At 52.7% G+C, this 24212-nt stretch overlaps 1 protein-coding gene across 3 annotated transcripts in view; it reads left to right on the top strand.

The window, feature by feature from the left end:
- LOC110515109 (fumarate hydratase, mitochondrial) overlaps positions 1-6118 on the top strand; it is a 39623-nt gene extending 33505 nt beyond the window's left edge. For 2 of the 3 annotated variants that reach the window (XM_036960022.1, XM_036960021.1), the window contains 3 exons: positions 1237-1364; positions 2837-2990; positions 5893-6118. In XM_036960022.1, coding sequence (XP_036815917.1) covers positions 1237-1364; positions 2837-2990; positions 5893-6035 — 425 coding nt within the window. In that variant the 3' untranslated portion in view covers positions 6036-6118. Of the gene's footprint in view, positions 1-1236; positions 1365-2454; positions 2527-2836; positions 2991-5892 lie in introns of those variants that run through there. The other variant, XM_036960023.1, reaches the window with a different exon arrangement.
- The last annotated feature ends 18094 nt before the right edge of the window (positions 6119-24212 follow it).

The raw sequence follows: 24212 nt of genomic DNA, 5'->3' as shown, positions 1-24212 counted from the left end.
TTTAACCACTATGGGGTTTTAACCATGGGGTTTTAACCACTATGGGGTTTTAACCACTATGGGGTTTTAACCACTATGGGGTTTAACCACTATGGAGTTTTAACCATGGGGTTTTAACCATGGGGTTTTAACCACTATGGGGTTTAACCACTATTGGTTTAACCACTATGGGGTTTTAACCATGGGGTTTCAACCATGGGGTTTTAACCATGGGGTTTTAACCACTATGGGGTTTTAACCACTATGGGGTTTTAACCATGGGGTTTTAACCATGGGGTTTTAACCACTATGGGGTTTTAACCACTATGGGGTTTTAACCATGGGGTTTTAACCATGGGGTTTTAACCACTATGGGGTTTTAACCACTATGGGGTTTTAACCACTATGGGGTTTAACCACTATGGGGTTTTAACCATGGGGTTTTAACCACTATGGGGTTTTAACCACTATGGGGTTTTAACCACTATGGGGTTTTAACCACTATGGGGTTTTAACCACTATGGGGTTTTAACCACTATGGGGTTTTAACCATGGGGTTTTAACCATGGGGTTTTAACCACTATGGGGTTTTAACCACTATGGGGTTTTAACCACTATGGGGTTTTAACCACTATGGGGTTTTAACCATTATGGGGTTTTAACCACTATGGGGTATTAACCACTATGGGGTTTTAACCACTATGAGTTTTAACCACTATGGGGTTTTAACCACTATGGGGTTTTAACCACTATGGGGTTTTAACCACTATGGGGTTTTAACCATGGGGTTTTAACCATGGGGTTTTAACCATGGGGTTTGACCCACAGGGTTTTAACTAATATGGGTTTGACCCACAGGGTTTTAACTAATATATGGGTTTGACCCACAGGGTTTTAACTAATATGGGTTTGACCCACAGGGTTTTATCTAATATGGGTTTGACCCACAGGGTTTTAACTAATATATGGGTTTGACCCACAGGGTTTTAACTAATATGGGTTTGACCCACAGGGTTTTAACTAATATGGGTTTGACCCACAGGGTTTTAACTAATATGGGTTTGACCCACAGGGTTTTAACTAATATATGGGTTTGACCCACAGGGTTTTAACTAATATGGGTTTGACCCACAGGGTTTTAACTAATATGGGTTTGACCCACAGGGTTTTAACTAATATATGGGTTTGACCCACAGGGTTTTAACTAATATGGGTTTGACCCACAGGGTTTTAACTGTGTGTATGTATATCTTCCAGGGAAAGTTAACCCCACCCAGTGTGAGGCCATGACCATGGTAGCAGCCCAGGTTATGGGAAACAACGTGGCTGTGACCATCGGAGGCAGCAACGGACACTTTGAGCTTAACGTCTTCAAGCCAATGATGGTAAGAACTGATATTACCGTGGACTGAGACAATGCTAATAGGCCAGTTTCACCGTGGACTAAGGCGATGCTAATAGGCCAGTTTCACCGTGGACTGAGACAATGCTAATAGGCCAGTTTCACCGTGGACTAAGGCGATGCTAATAGGCCAGTTTCACTGTGGACAGAGACAATGCTAATAGGCCAGTTTCACCGTGGACTGAGACAATGCTAATAGGCCAGTTTCACCGTGGACTGAGACAATACTTTGTATTTATTATGGATCCCCATTAGTTCCTGTCAAGGCAGCAGCTACTCTTCCTGGGGTTTATTATGGATCCCCATTAGTTCCTGCCAAGGCAGCAGCTACTCTTCCTGGGGTTTATTATGGATCCCCATTAGTTCCTGCCAAGGCAGCAGCTACTCTTCCTGGGGTTTATTATGGATCCCCATTAGTTCCTGCCAAGGCAGCAGCTACTCTTCCTGGGGTTTATTATGGATCCCCATTAGTTCCTGCCAAGGCAGCAGCTACTCTTCCTGGGGTTTATTATGGATCCCCATTAGTTCCTGCCAAGGCAGCAGCTACTCTTCCTGGAGTTTATTATGGATCCCCATTAGTTCCTGCCAAGGCAGCAGCTACTCTTCCTGGGGTTTATTATGGATCCCCATTAGTTCCTGCCAAGGCAGCAGCTACTCTTCCTGGAGTTTATTATGGATCCCCATTAGTTCCTGTCAAGGCAGCAGCTACTCTTCCTGGGGTCCGTCATGATTAAGGCAGTTTATACAATTTTAAAAACATTACGTTCACAGATTTCACAGCACACTGTGCCCTCAGGCCCCTCCTCCACCACCACCACCACATATCTACAGTACTAAATCCATGTGTACATATAGTGCTTATGTTATCGTGTGTGTGTGTGTCAGTGCCTATGTGTGTGTGTGTCTCTCCTCCTCCCAGATTAAGTGTTGACATCAGCTAGAGTGCTGGGGGATGCCTCAGTCATAATGTAACTCCTCCTCTCTCCTCCTCCCAGATTAAGTGTTGACCTCAGCCAGGCTGCTGGGGGATGCCTCAGTCATAATGTAACTCCTCCTCCTCCTCCTCCTCCCAGATTAAGAACGTGTTGAACTCAGCCAGGCTGCTGGGGGATGCCTCAGTCATAATGTAACTCCTCCTCTCTCCTCCTCCCAGATTAAGTGTTGACCTCAGCCAGGCTGCTGGGGGATGCCTCAGTCATAATGTAACTCCTCCTCTCTTCCTCCTCCTCCCAGATTAAGTGTTGACCTCAGCCAGGCTGCTGGGGGATGCCTCAGTCATAATGTAACTCCTCCTCTCTCCTCCTCCCAGATTAAGTGTTGAACTCAGCCAGGCTGCTGGGGGATGCCTCAGTCATAATGTAACTCCTCCTCCTCCCAGATTAAGTGTTGACCTCAGCCAGGCTGCTGGGGGATGCCTCAGTCATAATGTAACTCCTCCTCTCTTCCTCCTCCCAGATTAAGAACGTGTTGAACTCAGCCAGGCTGCTGGGGGATGCCTCAGTCTCCTTCACTGATAACTGTGTGGTGGGCATTGAAGCGAACATCGACAGGATCAACAAACTCATGAACGAGTCCTTGATGCTGGTCACCGCCCTCAACCCACACATAGGTATGTGTCGTAGTACCGTACGTGCTTCCAAGTAGTGTACGTACATACAGCAGGGGACCAAAAGTCATGAACGAGATCTAGATACCTGCTCTCTAGAGACAGCAGGAGCGGTAGAGATACTCTGAATGATCGGCTATGAAAAGCCAACTGACATTTACTCCTGAGGTGCTGACTTGCTGCACCCTCGACAACTACTGTGATTATTATTATTCGACCATGCTGGTCATTTATGAACATTTGAACATCTTGGCCATGTTCTGTTATAATCTCCACCCGGCACAGCCAGAAGAGCCACCCCACATAGCCTGGTTCCTCTCTAGGTTTCTTCCTAGGTTCTGGCCTTTCTTGGGAGTTTTTCCTAGCCACTGTGCTTCTACACCTGCACTGCTTGCTGTTTGGGGTTTCTGTACAGCACTTTGAGATATCAGCTGATGTAAGAAGTCCTTTATAAATACATTGATTTGATTTACTGTGCAGAATACAACTGCAGGAGAAATCAACAGGTTATCCATCAGTCTTTCACTTGTAACCACTAGAGGGCAGTAACTCAGTCCCACGTTTCAACAGTGCTGAGATCCACCAGACTGTAATGTGAGTATTGTCAATGAGATGTTTCGCTCTACAGCACAGTGAGTCTGTCTACTGCAGTAGATGGAGTCCTACTGAGACAGTCCACTCTGTCTGGTGGCTTAGTGTGTCGGGAGTCCACCCTCTGTCTGGTGGCTTAGTGTGTAGGGAGTCCACCCTCTGTCTGGTGGCTTAGTGTGTAGGGAGTCCACCCTCTGTCTGGTGGCTTAGTGTGTAGGGAGTCCACCCTCTGTCTGGTGGCTTAGTGTGTAGGGAGTCCACCCTCTGTCTGGTGGCTTAGTGTGTAGGGAGTCCACCCTCTGTCTGGTGGCTTAGTGTGTAGGGAGTCCACCCTCTGTCTGGTGGCTTAGTGTGTAGGGAGTCCACCCTCTGTCTGGTGGCTTAGTGTGTAGGGAGTCCACTCTCTGTCTGGTGGCTTAGTGTGTAGGGAGTCCACCCTCTGTCTGGTGGCTCAGTGTGTAGGGAGTCCACCCTCTGTCTGGTGGCTCAGTGTGTAGGGAGTCCACTCTCTGTCTGGTGGCTCAGTGTGTAGGGAGTCCACCCTCTGTCTGATGGCTTAGTGTGTAGGGAGTCCACTCTGTCTGGTGGCTTAGTGTGTAGGGAGTCCACCCTCTGTCTGGTGGCTTAGTGTGTAGGGAGTCCACCCTCTGTCTGGTGGCTTAGTGTGTAGGGAGTCCACTCTGTCTGGTGGCTTAGTGTGTAGGGAGTCCACCCTCTGTCTGGTGGCTTAGTGTGTAGGGAGTCCACCCTCTGTCTGGTGGCTCAGTGTGTAGGGAGTCCACCCTCTGTCTGGTGGCTCAGTGTGTAGGGAGTCCACCCTCTGTCTGGTGGCTTAGTGTGTAGGGAGTCCACCCTCTGTCTGGTGGCTCAGTGTGTAGGGAGTCCATTCTGTCTGGTGGCTCAGTGTGTAGGGAGTCCACTCTCTGTCTGGTGGCTTAGTGTGTAGGGAGTCCACCCTCTGTCTGGTGGCTCAGTGTGTAGGGAGTCCACCCTCTGTCTGGTGGCTCAGTGTGTAGGGAGTCCACCCTCTGTCTGGTGGCTCAGTGTGTAGGGAGTCCACCCTCTGTCTGGTGGCTTAGTGTGTAGGGAGTCCACCCTCTGTCTGGTGGCTTAGTGTGTAGGGAGTCCACCCTCTGTCTGGTGGCTTAGTGTGTAGGGAGTCCACCCTCTGTCTGGTGGCTTAGTGTGTAGGGAGTCCACCCTCTGTCTGGTGGCTTAGTGTGTTTTGCACTACGTATTGAATAGGGACATTACAGAACCCAGGAGTTCTCTGTTGGGACACTACAGAACCCAGGAGTTCTCTGTTGGGACATTACAGAACCCAGGAGTTCTCTGTTGGGACATTACAGAACCCCGGAGTTCTCTGTTGGGACATTACAGAACCCCGGAGTTCTCTGTTGGGACATTACAGAACCCAGGAGTTCTCTGTTGGGACATTACGGAACCCGGGAGTTCTCTGTTGGGACATTACAGAACCCGGGAGTTCTCGGTTGGGACATTACAGAACCCGGGAGTTCTCGGTTGGGACATTCTCTGTTGGGACATTACAGAACCCAGGAGTTCTCTGTAGGGACATTACAGAACCCAGGAGTTATCTGTTGGGACATTACAGAACCCAGGAGTTCTCGGTTGGGACATTACAGAACCCAGGAGTTCTCTGTTGGGACATTACAGAACCCAGGAGTTCTCGGTTGGGACATTACAGAACCCAGGAGATCTCTATGGGGACATTACAGAACCCAGGAGTTCTCTGGGACATTACAGAACCCAGGAGTTCTCTGTTGGGACATTACAGAACCCAGGAGTTCTCTGTTGGGACATTACAGAACCCAGGAGTTCTCGGGGACATTACAGAACCCAGGAGTTCTCTGTTGGGACATTACAGAACCCAGGAGTTCTCGGGGACATTACAGAACCCAGGAGTTCTCGGGGACCGCCAACTGTCACGACCACATACAATACTTATTTTCCACCATAATTAGAAAATAAATTCATTAAAAATCCTACAATGTGATTTTCTGTTTTTTTCTTCTCATTTTGTCTCTCATAGTTGAAGTGTACCTATGATGAAAATTACAGGCCCATCTTTAAGTGGGAGAACTTGCACAATTGGTGGCTGACTAAATACTTTTTTACCCCACTGTATATTGTCTTCGAGGGTCTGCTATTGGTTCCTTAATTGTGTTCTCTGAGGTTCAGGTCTTCAGTGTTTAGACGTTGAGGAAGTAGAAGGTCATGGTTTGTCATCAGTCTCAGTCTTAATGATGCTTCAGTATTTTAACGTCTGAATTCATCCCTTCTCCATCTTCAACAGGTTATGACAAAGCTGCTAAGATTGCCAAGACGGCTCACAAAGAGGGAGGAAATCTCAAGGAAACTGCTATCAAGCTAGGATACCTGACAGCAGAAGAGTTTGACGCGTGGGTCAAGCCACACGAGATGCTGGGACCCAAGTAGAACACAACACGCTGCAGAATGTCCATGGTTATAAATGTCTTGTCTGTACAAATAAAACAATAAAACATGTTTGTTGGAACACATTGTTGTATATTATTTAAACCTTATTTTACCAGGTCAGTTGACTGAGAACACATGGTTGTATATTATTTAAACCTTATTTTACCAGGTCAGTTGACTGAGAACACATGGTTGTAGATTATTTAAACCTTATTTTACCAGGTCAGTTGACTGAGAACACATGGTTGTATATTATGTAAACCTTATTTTACCAGGTCAGTTGACTGAGAACACATGGTTGTATATTATTTAAACCTTATTTTACCAGGTCAGTTGACTGAGAACACATGGTTGTATATTATTTAAACCTTATTTTACCAGGTCAGTTGACTGAGAACACATGGTTGTATATTATGTAAACCTTATTTTACCAGGTCAGTTGACTGAGAACACATGGTTGTATATTATGTAAACCTTATTTTACCAGGTCAGTTGACTGAGAACACATGGTTGTATATTATTTAAACCTTATTTTACCAGGTCAGTTGACTGAGAACACATGGTTGTATATTATTTAAACCTTATTTTACCAGGTCAGTTGACTGAGAACACATGGTTGTATATTATTTAAACCTTATTTTACCAGGGTCGGTTGACTGAGAACACATGGTTGTATATTATGTAAACCTTATTTTACCAGGTCAGTTGACTGAGAACACATGGTTGTATATTATGTAAACCTTATTTTACCAGGTCAGTTGACTGAGAACACATGGTTGTATATTATGTAAACCCTATTTTACCAGGTCAGTTGACTGAGAACACATGGTTGTATATTATTTAAACCTTATTTTACCAGGTCAGTTGACTGAGAACACATGGTTGTATATTATTTAAACCTTATTTTACCAGGTCAGTTGACTGAGAACACATGGTTGTATATTATTTAAACCTTATTTTACCAGGTCAGTTGACTGAGAACACATGGTTGTATATTATTTAAACCTTATTTTACCAGGTCGGTTGACTGAGAACACATGGTTGTATATTATTTAAACCTTATTTTACCAGGTCAGTTGACTGAGAACACATGGTTGTATATTATTTAAACCTTATTTTACCAGGTCAGTTGACTGAGAACACATGGTTGTATATTATTTAAACCTTATTTTACCAGGTCAGTTGACTGAGAACACATGGTTGTATATTATTTAAACCTTATTTTACCAGGTCAGTTGACTGAGAACACATGGTTGTATATTATTTAAACCTTATTTTACCAGGTCGGTTGACTGAGAACACATGGTTGTATATTATGTAAACCTTATTTTACCAGGTCAGTTGACTGAGAACACATGGTTGTATATTATGTAAACCTTATTTTACCAGGTCAGTTGACTGAGAACACATGGTTGTATATTATTTAAACCTTATTTTACCAGGTCAGTTGACTGAGAACACATGGTTGTATATTATTTAAACCTTATTTTACCAGGTCAGTTGACTGAGAACACATTGTTGTATATTATTTAAACCTTATTTTACCAGGTCAGTTGACTGAGAACACATGGTTGTATATTATTTAAACCTTATTTTACCAGGTCAGTTGACTGAGAACACATGGTTGTATATTATTTAAACCTTATTTTACCAGGTCAGTTGACTGAGAACACATGGTTGTATATTATTTAAACCTTATTTTACCAGGTCAGTTGACTGAGAACACATGGTTGTATATTATTTAAACCTTATTTTACCAGGTCAGTTGACTGAGAACACATTGTTGTATATTATTTAAACCTTATTTTACCAGGTCAGTTGACTGAGAACACATTGTTGTATATTATTTAAACCTTATTTTACCAGGTCAGTTGACTGAGAACACATGGTTGTATATTATGTAAACCTTATTTTACCAGGTCGGTTGACTGAGAACACATGGTTGTATATTATGTAAACCTTATTTTACCAGGTCAGTTGACTGAGAACACATGGTTGTATATTATTTAAACCTTATTTTACCAGGTCAGTTGACTGAGAACACATGGTTGTATATTATTTAAACCTTATTTTACCAGGTCGGTTGACTGAGAACACATGGTTGTATATTATGTAAACCTTATTTTACCAGGTCAGTTGACTGAGAACACATGGTTGTATATTATGTAAACCTTATTTTACCAGGTCAGTTGACTGAGAACACATGGTTGTATATTATTTAAACCTTATTTTACCAGGTCAGTTGACTGAGAACACATGGTTGTATATTATTTAAACCTTATTTTACCAGGTCAGTTGACTGAGAACACATGGTTGTATATTATTTAAACCTTATTTTACCAGGTCAGTTGACTGAGAACACATGGTTGTATATTATTTAAACCTTATTTTACCAGGTCAGTTGACTGAGAACACATGGTTGTATATTATTTAAACCTTATTTTACCAGGTCAGTTGACTGAGAACACATGGTTGTATATTATTTAAACCTTATTTTACCAGGTCAGTTGACTGAGAACACATGGTTGTATATTATGTAAACCTTATTTTACCAGGTCAGTTGACTGAGAACACATGGTTGTATATTATTTAAACCTTATTTTACCAGGTCAGTTGACTGAGAACACATGGTTGTATATTATGTAAACCTTATTTTACCAGGTCGGTTGACTGAGAACACATGGTTGTATATTATTTAAACCTTATTTTACCAGGTCGGTTGACTGAGAACACATGGTTGTATATTATTTTAACCTTATTTTACCAGGTCAGTTGACTGAGAACACATGGTTGTATATTATGTAAACCTTATTTTACCAGGTCAGTTGACTGAGAACACATGGTTGTATATTATTTAAACCTTATTTTACCAGGTCAGTTGACTGAGAACACATGGTTGTATATTATTTAAACCTTATTTTACCAGGTCAGTTGACTGAGAACACATGGTTGTATATTATTTAAACCTTATTTTACCAGGTCAGTTGACTGAGAACACATGGTTGTATATTATTTAAACCTTATTTTACCAGGTCAGTTGACTGAGAACACATGGTTGTATATTATGTAAACCTTATTTTACCAGGTCAGTTGACTGAGAACACATGGTTGTATATTATTTAAACCTTATTTTACCAGGTCGGTTGACTGAGAACACATTGTCATTTACAGCAACGACTTGGGGAATAGTTCCAGGGGAGAGGAGGGAAATGAATGAGCCAAAGCTGTTCCCTTCCTCAGTGCAGGAACAGACAGGCCTGATCTATGAATTAGATGTTTCATTCCTCAGTGCAGGAACAGACAGGCCTGATCTATAAATTAGATGTTTCATTCCTCAGTGCAGGAACAGACAGGCCTGATCTATAAATTAGCGGTTCCATTCCTCAGTGCAGGAACAGACAGGCCTGATCTATAAATTAGATGTTCCATTCCTCAGTGCCGGAACAGACAGGCCTGATCTATAAATTAGATGTTTCATTCCTCAGTGCAGGAACAGACAGGCCTGATCTGGTGTCTGTCACATCTCTGCCTGTCCTGAATCCCCTGCCCTGGTTGCTGTAGACCAGTGTTCCCCAACCCTGGTCCTCCAGTACCCCCAACCCTGGTCCTCAATTACCCCCAACCCTGGTCCTCAAACATGGTCCTCCAGTACCCCCAACAGTGTTCCCCAACCCTGGTCCTCCAGTACACCCAATCCTGGTCCTCCAGTACCCCCAACCCTGGTCCTTCAGTACCCCCAACCCTGTTCCCCAACTCTGGTCCCCAACCCTGGTCCTCCAGTACCCCCAACCCTGGTCCTCCAGTACACCCAACAGTGTTCCCCAACCCTGGTCCTCCAGTACCCCCAACAGTGTTCCCCAACCCTGGTCCTCCAGTACCCCCAACAGTGTTCCCCAACCCTGGTCCTCCAGTACCCCCAACTGTGTTCCCCAACCCTGGTCCTCCAGTACCCCCAACAGTGTTCCCCAACCCTGGTCCTCCAGTACCCACGACTCTGGTCCTCCAGTACCCACGACTCTGGTCCTCCAGTACCCCCAACTCTGGTCCTCCAGTACCCCCAACTCTGGACCTCCAGTACCCCCAACCCTGGACCTCCAGTACCCCCAACCCTGGACCTCCAGTACCCCCAACCCTGGTCCTCAATTACCCCCAACCCTGGTCCTCAAACATGGTCCTCCAGTACCCCCAACAGTGTTCCCCAACTGTGGTCCTCCAGTACACCCAATCCTGGTCCTCCAGTACCCCCAACCCTGGTCCTTCAGTACCCCCAACCCTGTTCCCCAACTCTGGTCCCCAACCCTGGTCCTCCAGTACCCCCAACCCTGGTCCTCCAGTACACCCAACAGTGTTCCCCAACCCTGGTCCTCCAGTACCCCCAACAGTGTTCCCCAACCCTGGTCCTCCAGTACCCCCAACAGTGTTCCCCAACCCTGGTCCTCCAGTACCCCCAACTGTGTTCCCCAACCCTGGTCCTCCAGTACCCCCAACAGTGTTCCCCAACCCTGGTCCTCCAGTACCCACGACTCTGGTCCTCCAGTACCCACGACTCTGGTCCTCCAGTACCCACGACTCTGGTCCTCCAGTACCCCCAACTCTGGTCCTCCAGTACCCCCAACTCTGGACCTCCAGTACCCCCAACCCTGGACCTCCAGTACCCCCAACCCTGGACCTCCAGTACCCCCAACTCTGGTCCTCCAGTACCCCCAACAGTGTTCCCCAACTCTGGTCCTCCAGTAGCCCCAACCCTGGTGCCCAACCCTGGTCCCCAACCCTGGTCCTCCAGTACCCCCAACCCTGGTCCCCAACCCTGGTCCCCCAGTACCCCCAACCCTGGTCCCCCAGTACCCCCAACTCTGGTCCTCCAGTACCCCCAACTCTGGTCCTCCAGTACCCCCAACTCTGGTCCTCCAGTACCCCCAACTCTGGTCCTCCAGTACCCCCAACTCTGGTCCTCCAGTACCCCCAACTCTGGTCCTCCAGTACCCCCAACTCTGGTCCTCCAGTACCCCCAACCCTGGTCCTCCAGTACACCCAACAGTGTTCCCCAACCCTGGTCCTCCAGTACCCCCAACCCTGGACCTCCAGTACCCCCAACAGGGTTCCCAAACTCTGGTCCTCCAGTACCCCCAACCCGGGGTCTCCTGTACCCCCAAACCCGGTCCTCCAGTACCCCCAAATCCTGTTTCCAAACTCTGGTCCTCCAGTACCCCCAACCCGGGGCCTCCAGTACCCCCAACAGTGTTCCCCAACTCTGGTCCTCCAGTACCCCCAACAGTGTTCCCCAACTCTGGTCCTCCAGTACCCCCAACCCTGGACCTCCAGTACCCCCAAAAGGGTTCCCCAACCCTGGACCACCAGTACCCCTAACTCTGGTCCTCCAGTACCCCCAACCCTGGTCCCCAACACCCCCAACCCTGGTCCTCCAGTACCCCCAACCCTGGTCCTCCAGTACCCCCAACCCTGGTCCTCCAGTACCCCCAACCCTGGTCCTCCAGTACCCCAACCCTGGTCCTCCAGCACCTCCAACCCTGGACCTCCAGTACCCCCAACCCTGGACCTCCAGTACCCCCAACGCTGGACCTCCAGTACCCCCAACGCTGGACCTCCAGTACCCCCAACTCTGGTCCTCCAGTACCCCCAACCCTGGTCCCCAACCCTGGTCCTCCAGTACCCCCAACCCTGGTCCCCAACCCTTTGTCCTCCAGTACCCCCAACCCTGGTCCCCAACCCTGGTCCCCCAGTACCCCCAACCCTGGTCCTCCAGTACCCCCAACTTTGGTCCTCCAGTACCCCCAACTCTGGTCCTCCAGTACCCCCAACTCTGGTCCTCCAGTATCCCCAACTCTGGTCCTCCAGTACCCCCAACTCTGGTCCCCAACCCTGGTCCTCCAGTACCCCCAACCCTGGTCCCCAACCCTGGTCCCCCAGTACCCCCAACCCTTGTCCCCCAGTACCCCCAACCCTGGTCCCCCAGTACCCCCAACCCTGGTCCCCCAGTACCCCCAACTCTGGTCCTCCAGTACCCCCAACTCTGGTCCTCCAGTACCCCCAACTCTGGTCCTCCAGTATCCCCAACTCTGGTCCTCCAGTACCCCCAACTCTGATCCTCCAGTAAACCCAACTCTGGTCCTCCAGTACCCCCAACCCTGGTCCTCCAGTACCCCCAACCCTGGTCCTCCAGTACCCCCAACCCTGATCCTCCAGTACCCCCAACTCTGGTCCTCCAGTACCCCCAACCCTGGTCCTCCAGTACCCCCAACCCTGGTCCTCCAGTACCCCCAACCCTGGACCTCCAGTACCCCCAACAGGGTTCCCAAACTCTGGTCCTCCAGTACCCCCAACCCGGGGTCTCCTGTACCCCCAAACCCGGTCCTCCAGTACCCCCAAATCCTGCTTCCAAACTCTGGTCCTCCAGTACCCCCAACAGGGTTCCCAAACTCTGGTCCTCCAGTACCCCCAACCCGGGGTCTCCTGTACCCCCAAACCCGGTCCTCCAGTACCCCCAAATCCTGCTTCCAAACTCTGGTCCTCCAGTACCCCCAACCCGGGGCCTCCAGTACCCCCAACAGTGTTCCCCAACTCTGGTCCTCCAGTACCCCCAACAGTGTTCCCCAACTCTGGTCCTCCAGTACCCCCAACAGTGTTCCCCAACTCTGGTCCTCCAGTACCCCCAAATCCTGCTTCCAAACTCTGGTCCTCCAGTACCCCCAACCCGGGGCCTCCAGTACCCCCAACAGTGTTCCCCAACTCTGGTCCTCCAGTACCCCCAACAGTGTTCCCCAACTCTGGTCCTCCAGTACCCCCAACCCTGGACCTCCAGTACCCCCAAAAGGGTTCCCCAACCCTGGACCACCAGTACCCCCAACCCTGGTCCCCAACACCCTCAACCCTGGTCCTCCAGTACCCCCGACCCTGGTCCTCCAGTACCCCCGACCCTGGTCCTCCAGTACCCCCGACCCTGGTCCTCCAGTACCCCCGACCCTGGTCCTCCAGTACCCCCGACTCTGGTCCTCCAGTACCCTCGACCCTGGTCCTCCAGTACCCCCGACCCTGGTCCTCCAGTACCCCCGTCCCTGGTCCTCCAGTTCCCCCAACTCTGGTCCTCCAGTACCCTCGACCCTGGTCCTCCAGTACCCCCGACCCTGGTCCTCCAGTACCCCCGTCCCTGGTCCTCCAGTTCCCCCGTCCCTGGTCCTCCAGTTCCCCCAACCCTGGTCCTCCAGTTCCCCCAACCCTGGTCCTCCAGTACCCCCAACCCTGGTCCCCAACACCCTCAACCCTGGTCCTCCAGTACCCCCAACCCTGGTCCTCCAGTACCCCCAACCCTGGTCCCCAACACCCCCAACCCTGGTCCCCAACACCCTCAACCATGGTCCCCAACACCCTTAACCCTGGTCCCCAACACCCTCAACCCTGGTCCTCCAGTACCCCCAACCCTGGTCCCCAACACCCTCAACCCTGGTCCTCCAGTACCCCCAAACCTGGTCCCCAACAACCTCAACCCTGGTCCTCCAGTACCCCCGACTCTGGTCCTCCAGTACCCCCAACTCTGGTCCTCCAGTACCCCCAACTCTGGTCCTCCAGTACCCCCAGCTCTGGTCCCCCAGTACCCCCAGCTCTGGTCCCCCACTACCCCAACTCTGGTCCCCCAGTACCCCCAACTCTGATCCTCCAGTACCCCCAACAGTGTTCCCCAACCCTGGTCCTCCAGTACCCCCAACCCTGGTACCCAACCCTGGTCCTCCAGTACCCCCAACCCTGGTCCCCAACCCTGGTCCTCCATTACCCCCAACCCTGGTCCCCAACCCTGGTCCCCCAGTACCCCCAACCCTGGTCCCCCAGTACCCCCAACCCTGGTCCCCCAGTACCCCCAACTCTGGTCCTCCAGTACCCCCAACTCTGGTCCTCCAGTACCCCCAACTCTGGTCCTCCAGTACCCCCAACTCTGGTCCTCCAGTACCCCCAACTCTGGTCCTCCAGTACCCCCAACAGTGTTCCCCAACTCTGGTCCTCCAGTACCCCCAACCCTGGACCTCCAGTACCCCCAAAAGGGTTCCCCAACCCTGGACCACCAGTACCCCCAACCCTGGTCCCCAACACCCTCAACCCTGGTCCTCCAGTACCCCCGACCCTGGTCCTCCAGTACCCCCGACCCTGGTCCTCCAGTACCCCCGACCCTGGTCCTCCAGTACCCCCGACCCTGGTCCTCCAGTACCCCCGACTCTGGTCCTCCAGTACCCTCGACCCTGGTCCTCCAGTACCCCCGACCCTGGTCCTCCAGTACCCCCGTCCCTGGTCCTCCAGTTCCCCCAACTCTGGTCCTCCAGTACCCTCGACCCTGGTCCTCCAGTACCCCCGACCCTGGTCCTCCAGTACCCCCGACCCTGGTCCTCCAGTACCCCCGTCCCTGGTCCTCCAGTTCCCCCGTCCCTGGTCCTCCAGTTCCCCCAACCCTGGTCCTCCAGTACCCCCAACCCTGGTCCTCCAGTACCCCCAACCCTGGTCCTCCAGTACCCCCAACCCTGGTCCCCAACACCCTCAACCATGGTCCCCAACACCCTTAACCCTGGTCCCCAACACCCTCAACCCTGGTCCTCCAGTACCCCCAACCCTGGTCCCCAACACCCTCAACCCTGGTCCTCCAGTACCCCCAAACCTGGTCCCCAACAACCTCAACCCTGGTCCTCCAGTACCCCCGACTCTGGTCCTCCAGTACCCCCAACTCTGGTCCTCCAGTACCCCCAACTCTGGTCCTCCAGTACCCCCAACTCTGGTCCTCCAGTAGCCCCAGCTCTGGTCCCCCAGTACCCCCAGCTCTGGTCCCCCAGTACCCCAACTCTGGTCCTCCAGTACCCCCAACCCGGGGCCTCCAGTACCCCCAACAGTGTTCCCCAACTCTGGTCCTCCAGTACCCCCAACAGTGTTCCCCAACTCTGGTCCTCCAGTACCCCCAACCCTGGACCTCCAGTACCCCCAAAAGGGTTCCCCAACCCTGGACCACCAGTACCCCCAACCCTGGTCCCCAACACCCTCAACCCTGGTCCTCCAGTACCCCCGACCCTGGTCCTCCAGTACCCCCGACCCTGGTCCTCCAGTACCCCCGACCCTGGTCCTCCAGTACCCCCGACCCTGGTCCTCCAGTACCCTCGACCCTGGTCCTCCAGTACCCCCGACCCTGGTCCTCCAGTACCCCCAACCCTGGTCCCCAACACCCCCAACCCTGGTCCCCAACACCCTTAACCCTGGTCCCCAACACCCTCAACCCTGGTCCCCAACACCCTCAACCCTGGGCCCCAACACCCTCAACCCTGGTCCTCCAGTACCCCCAACCCTGGTCCCCAACACCCTCAACCCTGGTCCTCCAGTACCCCCAACCCTGGTCCCCAACACCCTCAACCCTGGTCCTCCAGTACCCCAAACTCTGGTCCTCCAGTACCCCCAACCCGGGGTCTCCTGTACCCCCAAACCCGGTCCTCCAGTACCCCCAAATCCTGCTTCCAAACTCTGGTCCTCCAGTACCCCCAACCCGGGGCCTCCAGTACCCCCAACAGTGTTCTCCAACTCTGGTCCTCCAGTACCCCCAACAGTGTTCCCCAACTCTGGTCCTCCAGTACCCCCAACCCTGGACCTCCAGTACCCCCAAAAGGGTTCCCCAACCCTGGACCACCAGTACCCCCAACTCTGGTCCTCCAGTACCCCCAACCCTTGTCCCCAACACCCTCAACCCTGGTCCTCCAGTACCCCCGACCCTGGTCCTCCAGTACCCCCAACCCTGGTCCTCCAGTACCCTCAACCCTGGTCCTCCAGTACCCCCAACCCTGGTCCTCCAGTACCCCCAACCCTGGTCCCCAACACCCTCAACCCTGGTCCCCAACACCCTCAACCCTGGTCCTCCAGTACCCTCAACCCTGGTCCCCAACACCCTCAACCCTGGTCCCCAACACCCTCAACCCTGGGCCCCAACACCCTCAACCCTGGGCCCCAACACCCTCAACCCTGGTCCCCAACACCCTCAACCCTGGTCCTCCAGTACCCTCAACCCTGGTCCCCAACACCCTCAACCCTGGTCCCCAACACCCTCAACCCTGGGCCCCAACACCCTCAACCCTGGTCCTCCAGTACCCCCAACCCTGGTCCCCAACACCCTCAACCCTGGTCCTCCAGTACCCCCAACCCTGGTCCTCCAGTACCCCCAACCCTGGTCCCCAACACCCCCAACCCTGGTCCCCAACACCCTCAACCATGGTCCCCAACACCCTTAACCCTGGTCCCCAACACCCTCAACCCTGGGCCCCAACACCCTCAACTCTGGTCCTCCAGTACCCCCAACCCGGGGCCTCCAGTACCCCCAACAGTGTTCCCCAACTCTGGTCCTCCAGTACCCCCAACAGTGTTCCCCAACTCTGGTCCTCCAGTACCCCCAACCCTGGTCCCCAACACCCTCAACCCTGGTCCTCCAGTACCCCCGACCCTGGTCCTCCAGTACCCCCGACCCTGGTCCTCCAGTACCCCCGACCCTGGTCCCCAACACCCTCGACCCTGGTCCTCCAGTACCCCCAACCCTGGTCCTCCAGTACCCCCAACCCTGGTCCTCCAGTACCCCCAACCCTGGTCCTCCAGTACCCTCAACCCTGGTCCTCCAGTACCCCCAACCCTGGTCCCCAACACCCTCAACCCTGGTCCCCAACACCCTCAACCCTGGTCCCCAACACCCTCAACCCTGGTCCCCAACACCCTCAACCCTGGTCCTCCAGTACCCTCAACCCTGGTCCCCAACACCCTCAACCCTGGTCCCCAACACCCTCAACCCTGGGCCCCAACACCCTCAACCCTGGGCCCCAACACCCTCAACCCTGGTCCCCAACACCCTCAACCCTGGTCCTCCAGTACCCTCAACCCTGGTCCCCAACACCCTCAACCCTGGTCCCCAACACCCTCAACCCTGGGCCCCAACACCCTCAACCCTGGTCCTCCAGTACCCCCAACCCTGGTCCCCAACACCCCCGACCCTGGTCCTCCAGTACCCCCAACCCTGGTCCTCCAGTACCCCCGACCCTGGTCCCCAACACCCCCAACCCTGGTCCTCCAGTACCCCCAACCCTGGTCCTCCAGTACCCTCAACCCTGGTCCTCCAGTACCCCCAACCCTGGTCCCCAACACCCTCAACCCTGGTCCCCAACACCCTCAACACCCTCAACCCTGGTCCTCCAGTACCCTCAACCCTGGTCCCCAACACCCTCAACCCTGGTCCCCAACACCCTCAACCCTGGTCCCCAACACCCTCAACCCTGGTCCTCCAGTACCCCCAACCCTGGTCCCCAACACCCCCAACCCTGGACCTCCAGTACCCCCAACCCTGGACCTTCAGTACCCCCAACCCTGGACCTCCAGTACCCCCAACAGGGTTCCCCAACCCTGGTCCTCCAGTACCCCCAACTCTGGTCCTCCAGTACTCCCAACCCTGGTCCCCAACACCCTCAACCCTGGTCCTCCAGTACCCTCAACCCTGGTCCCCAACACCCCCAACCCTGGTCCTCCAGTACCCCCAACCCTGGTCCTCCAGTACCCCCAACCCTGGTCCTCCAGTACTCCCAACCCTGGTCCCGAACACCCTCAACCCTGGTCCTCCAGTACCCTCAACCCTGGTCCCCAACACCCTCAACCCTGGTCCTCCAGTACCCTCAACCCTGGTCCCCAACACCCCCAACCCTGGTCCCCAACACCCTCAACCCTGGTCCTCCAGTACCCTCAACCATGGTCCCCAACACCCTCAACCCTGGTCCCCTACACCCTCAACCCTGGTCCCCAACACCCTCAACCCTGGTCCTCCAGTACCCCCAACTTTGGTCCTCCAGTACCCCCAACCCTGGTCCTCCAGTACCCCCAACCCTGGTCCTCCAGTACCCCCAACCCTGGTACCCAACCCTGGTCCTCCAGTACCCCCAACCCTGGTCCCCAACCCTGGTCCTCCATTACCCCCAACCCTGGTCCCCAACCCTAGTCACCCAGTACCCCCAACCCTGGTCCCCCAGTACCCCCAACCCTGGTCCCCCAGTACCCCCAAATCCTGCTTCCAAACTCTGGTCCTCCAGTACCCCCAACCCGGGGCCTCCAGTACCCCCAACAGTGTTCCCCAACTCTGGTCCTCCAGTACCCCCAACAGTGTTCCCCAACTCTGGTCCTCCAGTACCCCCAACCCTGTACCTCCAGTACCCCCAACCCTGGTCCCCAACCCTAGTCACCCAGTACCCCCAACCCTGGTCCCCCAGTACCCCCAACCCTGGTCCCCCAGTACCCTCAACCCTGGTCCTCCAGTACCCCCAACCCTGGTCCCCAACACCCCCAACCCTGGACCTCCAGTACCCCCAACCCTGGACCTTCAGTACCCCCAACCCTGGACCTCCAGTACCCCCAACCCTGGACCTCCAGTACCCCCAACCCTGGACCTCCAGTACCCCCAACAGGGTTCCCCAACCCTGGTCCTCCAGTACCCCCAACCCTGGTCCTCCAGTACTCCCAACCCTGGTCCCCAACACCCTCAACCCTGGTCCTCCAGTACCCTCAACCCTGGTCCCCAACACCCTCAACCCTGGTCCTCCAGTACCCTCAACCCTGGTCCCCAACACCCCCAACCCTGGTCCCCAACACCCTCAACCCTGGTCCTCCAGTACCCTCAACCATGGTCCCCAACACCCTCAACCCTGGTCCCCAACACCCTCAACCCTGGTCCTCCAACACCCTCAACCCTGGTCCTCCAGTACCCCCAACTTTGGTCCTCCAGTACCCCCAACCCTGGTCCTCCAGTACCCCCAACCCTGGTCCTCCAGTACCCCCAACCCTGGTACCCAACCCTGGTCCTCCAGTACCCCCAACCCTGGTCCCCAACCCTGGTCCTCCATTACCCCCAACCCTGGTCCCCAACCCTAGTCACCCAGTACCCCCAACCCTGGTCCCCCAGTACCCCCAACCCTGGTCCCCCAGTACCCCCAAATGCTGCTTCCAAACTCTGGTCCTCCAGTACCCCCAACCCGGGGCCTCCAGTACCCCCAACAGTGTTCCCCAACTCTGGTCCTCCAGTACCCCCAACAGTGTTCCCCAACTCTGGTCCTCCAGTACCCCCAACAGTGTTCCCCAACCCTGGACCTCCAGTACCCCCAACTCTGGTCCTCCAGTACCCCCAACAGTGTTCCCCAACTCTGGTCCTCCAGTACCCCAAACCCTGGTACCCAACCCTGGTCCTCCAGTACCCCCAACCCTGGTCCCCAACCCTAGTCCCCCAGTACCCCCAACCCTGGTCCCCAACCCTAGTCCCCCAGTACCCCCAACCCTGGTCCCCAACCCTGGTCCTCCAGTACCCCCAACCCTGGTCCCCAACCCTGGTCCTCCATTACCCCCAACCCTAGTCCCACAGTACCCCCAACCCTGGTCCCCCAGTACCCCCAACCCTGGTCCCCCAGTACCCCCAACCCCGGTCCTCCAGTACCCCCAAATCCTGCTTCCAAACTCTGGTCCTCCAGTACCCCCAACCCTGGACCTCCAGTACCCCCAACAGGGTTCCCCAACCCTGGACCCCCAGTACCCCCAACTCTGGTCCTCCAGTACCCCCAACCCTGGACCTCCAGTACCCCCAACAGGGTTCCCCAACCCTGGACCCCCCAGTACCCCCAACTCTGGTCCTCCAGTACCCCCAACCCTGGTCCCCAACACCCCCAACTCTGGTCCTCCAGTACCCCCAACCCTGGACCTCCAGTACCCACAACAGGGTTCCCCAACCCTGGACCCCCCAGTACCCCCAACTCTGGACCTCCAGTACCCCCAACCCTGGACCTCCAGTGCCCCCAACCCCCAACCCTGGACCTCCAGTACCCCCAACTCTGGTCCTCCAGTACCCCCAACAGTGTTCCCCAACTCTGGTCCTCCAGTACCCCCAACCCTGGTCCCCAACCCTGGTCCTCCAGTACCCCCAACCCTGGTACCCAACCCTGGTCCTCCAGTACCCCCAACCCTGGTCCTCCATTACCCCCAACCCTGGTCCCCAACCCTGGTCCCCCAGTACCCCCAACCCTGGTCCCCCGGTACCCCCAACCCCGGTCCTCCAGTACCCCCAACCCCGGTCCTCCAGTACCCCCAAATCCTGCTTCCAAACTCTGGTCCTCCAGTACCCCCAACCCGGGGCCTCCAGTACCCCCAACAGTGTTCCCCAACTCTGGTCCTCCAGTACCCCCAACCCTTGACCTCCAGTACCCCCAACAGGGTTCCCCAACCCTGGACCCCCCAGTACCCCCAACTCTGGTCCTCCAGTACCCCCAACCCTGGACCTCCAGTACCCCCAACAGGGTTCCCCAACCCTGTACCCCCAACAGGGTTCCCCAACCCTGGACCCCCCAGTACCCCCAACCCTGGTCCCCAACACCCCCAACCCTGGTCCTCCAGTACCCCCAACCCTGGTCCTCCAGTACCCCCAACCCTGGTCCTCCAGTACCCCCAACCCTGGTCCTCCAGTACCCCCAACCCTGGTCCTCCAGTACCCCCAACCCTGGTCCTCCAGTACCCCCAACCCTGGTCCCCCAGTACCCCCAACCCTGGTCCCCAACACCCTCAACCCTGGTCCCCAACACCCTCAACCCTGGTCCTTCAGTACCCCCAACCCTGGTCCTCCAGTACCCCCAACCCTGGTCCTCCAGTACCCTCAACCCTGGTCCTCCAGTACCCTCAACCCTGGTCCCCAACACCCTCAACCCTGGTCCTCCAGTACCCCCAACCCTGGTCCTCCAGTACCCCCAACCCTGGTCCTCCAGTACCCCCAACCCTGGTCCTCCAGTACCCTCAACCCTGGTCCTCCAGTACCCTCAACCCTGGTCCCCAACACCCTCAACCCTGGTCCTCCAGTACCCCCAACAGTGTTCCCCAACCCTGGTCCCCCAACAGAACACAGTTCATGGACGCATTTACCATTACATGGATGCATATACAATTCCATAGATACATATACAATTACTGTCAAGTTATCTAGGTGTTATAATTATTTCAGCTGTGCCCAAACTTGAAAACGGCTTGCTCAACACGTGAAGGATGAAAAGGGACAACTCAATTCCTTTTTAGTGTTTTATTATGGTTTTGATGCCATTTGTTGAATATGTTGAAACGGTTGATTTGTTGAATAGAGTAGTTGAATGACAGAGGAATAGGGAATAGGTTGATAACCTTAAACAGAGAATAAACCTGCATTATTTTACACAATAAACAATGCATGACACAGCAACAAAGCATGGCTTTGAATAAAGTAAACGTTGAAACAATTTCATCTAGCACTTCAAGCAATTACTTCTGCAGTCAGAAAATATTCACAAAAAAGAAGTCACCACTCTTACCAGAGTTAAACATATAAATTGTGCTAAGCACTGGATGCAACATAATAAATAATTCCAAACATTACATACCAGTTGCGTCTTTAGGGTTGAACAATGAGCTGTTTGTATGTTGAGGACCCAAGCAAAGCTAAGCCCAAACATTTTATACCCATTCTTATCTGCCAGGTGCGCATGTAAAAGTACTCCCTCCAGAAATCATGGCTCAATTTTTTAGTTCCACCCGTGTTTTTGGGTTATCTGCCCTCTTGAGGCCTGGAGTTCTTTAAAGGAAGAGCTGCCATTGTGCTCATGTTTTGAGTGTTCTGTTTTTTGACGCAACACCTCCCACTTGACCTCCTGGTTCTTGAACCCAAGGAGGTCACACGAACCTCGGTGTTGGGGCAGGTTCGATTTCAGCTATCAGGTTTTCCCTTCTTCAACAGGAAGTAAAACAATGATGCGTCTGACATCCCTATGAAGAACTGTAGCAGGTATTTTAGTTGAGAGTTTCTTTGACTTCTCTTGAGCTGCAAGGAACACGTCTCTTAGTGCATCTTCACACTCCCCGACAGTGAGTACAGCTTGTTTGGCTCTGGACCTCCAGTTTGTTGAAAGAGCATCCTCCCACTTTGGTTTATCTGAGGCTGAATTCTTGGTCAACATTTCTTTCCATCTCGTTGCGGCTCTCCAAACCCAGGCAATGACTCGGATCAGCCTGGTCAGACTGCTGAATTTCCTGATGTCAATCAGTTTGGTTACCGCAGAGCCGGCTGGTGATCTTCGGATCCGAGTCTTGGGTTCATCTGGGTTATTTTGCTGTGCATCACTCTGGTTTCTCTTGACCTGCGCTCTGGTCAGTGCTGCCGAGAAAGCTTTCCTTCAAAGTTTGTTTATGCCTTCCTTGGCATACGCAGCGATTTCTTTGGCTGACTTATGTGGCCACTCTTTCACAGGTTGCCTCAGGAATGCTGGTCCATCCTGCCACATGGAATCTTCCTGGAGGTCTTCTGGGGCTGCCCCTCTTGTTATGATGTCAGCACTGTTCAGGCCTCCTGGGATCCACCACCAGTCTTCTACGGATGTGGATTTCTGGATCTCTCCAACTCTATTCGCAAAGAAAGTTTGATATCCATAGCTGTCTCTCTGGATTGCTCCCAACACAGTTTGACTGTCCAGTAGATGGAGCCATCGTTCAATTTCTATTCGACTGTGCAATTTCTATTCGACGAGGTGAAGTCTGCAATCAAAGAAGCCGAGACTGCCTTTGATGGAGTTGCTCAAATACCTGTTATTGCTGTAAATAGAGATGGTTTCGAGCTACGGTGGGATGGTGCGAAGGCACAAGTCCAAGATGCAATCACAAGCCTAGCAGAGTGAGAGATGTGGATTCCAGTAGCATGTTGCTTCAAAAAACAGAACACTCAAAACATGAGCACAATGGCAGCTCTTCCTTAAAATAAATCCTGGCTCATTTTTTTAGTTCCACCCGTGTTTTTGTGTTATTTGCCCTCTTGAGGCCTGGAGTTCTTTAACGGAAGAGCTGGCATTGTGCTCATGTTTTGAGTGTTCTGTTTTTTGAGGCAACAGTACTATATACCTAGTCTGCTTTATGGCTCTAATCTGATAGTGGTAGTGAGGTGGTAGATGTCTAGTCTCATTTATGGCTATAATCTGATAGTGGTAATGGGGTGGTAGATGTCTATTCTCCCTTATGGATCTAATCTGATAATGGAAGTGGGGTTGTAGATGTCTAGGCTCCCTTATGATTCAAATCTGATAGTGGTAGATGTCGAGTCTCCCTTATCGCTCTAATGTGATAGTGGTAATGGGGTGGTAGATGTCTAGTCTCCCTTATCGCTCTAATGTGATAGTGGTAACGGGGTGGTAGATGTCTAGTCTCCCTTATGGCTCTAATGTGATAGTGGTAATGGGGTGGTAGATGTATATTCTCCCTTTAGTCTCTAATCTGATAGTGGATTTGGTGTGGTTGATGCCTAGTCTCATTTATGGCCCTAATCTGATAGTGGTAATGGGGTGGTAGATGTCTAGTCTCCCTTATGGTTCAAATCTGATAGTGGTAATGGGGTGGTAGATGTCTAGACTCCCTTATGGCTTTAATGTGATAGTGGTAGTGGGGTGGTAGATGTCTCGTCTCCCTTATGGCTCTAATCTGATAGTGGTAGTGGGGTGGTAGATGTCTAGTCTCCCTTATGGCTCTAATCTGATAGTGGTAATGGGGTGGTAGATGTCTAGTCTCCCTTATAGTTCAAATCTGATAGTGGTAATGGGGTGGTAGATGTCTAGACTCCCTTATGGCTTTAATGTGATAGTGGTAGTGGGGTGGTAGATGTCTCGTCTCCCTTATGGCTCTAATCTGATAGTGGTAGTGGGGTGGTTGATGTCTAGACTATTTATGGCTCTAATCTGATAGTGGTAGTGGGGTGGTAGATGTCTCGTCTCCCTTATGGCTCTAATCTGATAGTGGATTTAGGGTGGAAGATGTCTAGTCTCGTTTATGGTTCCAATCTGATATTGGTAGTGGGGTGGTAGATGTCTCTTATCCAGTCTGCTTTATGGCTATAATCTGATAGTGGTGGTGGGGTGGTAGATGTCTAGTCTCCCTTATGGCTCTAATGTGATAGTGGGGTGGTAGATGTCTAGTCTCCCTTTTGGCTCTAATCTGATAGTGGTAGATGTCTAGTCTGCTTTATGGCTATAATCTGATAGTGGGGTGTAGATGTCTAGTCTCCCTTATGGCTCTAATCTGATAATGGTATATATGCCTTGTTTACTTTATGGATCTAATTTGATAGTGTTAGTGGGGTGG

The sequence above is a fragment of the Oncorhynchus mykiss genome, chromosome 23 (genome assembly GCF_013265735.2).
Source record: "Oncorhynchus mykiss isolate Arlee chromosome 23, USDA_OmykA_1.1, whole genome shotgun sequence".
Lineage (NCBI taxonomy): Eukaryota > Metazoa > Chordata > Actinopteri > Salmoniformes > Salmonidae > Oncorhynchus > Oncorhynchus mykiss.
The sequence above is the reverse complement of the archived record's forward strand: the minus strand, read 5'-3'. Positions and strand labels throughout refer to the sequence as shown.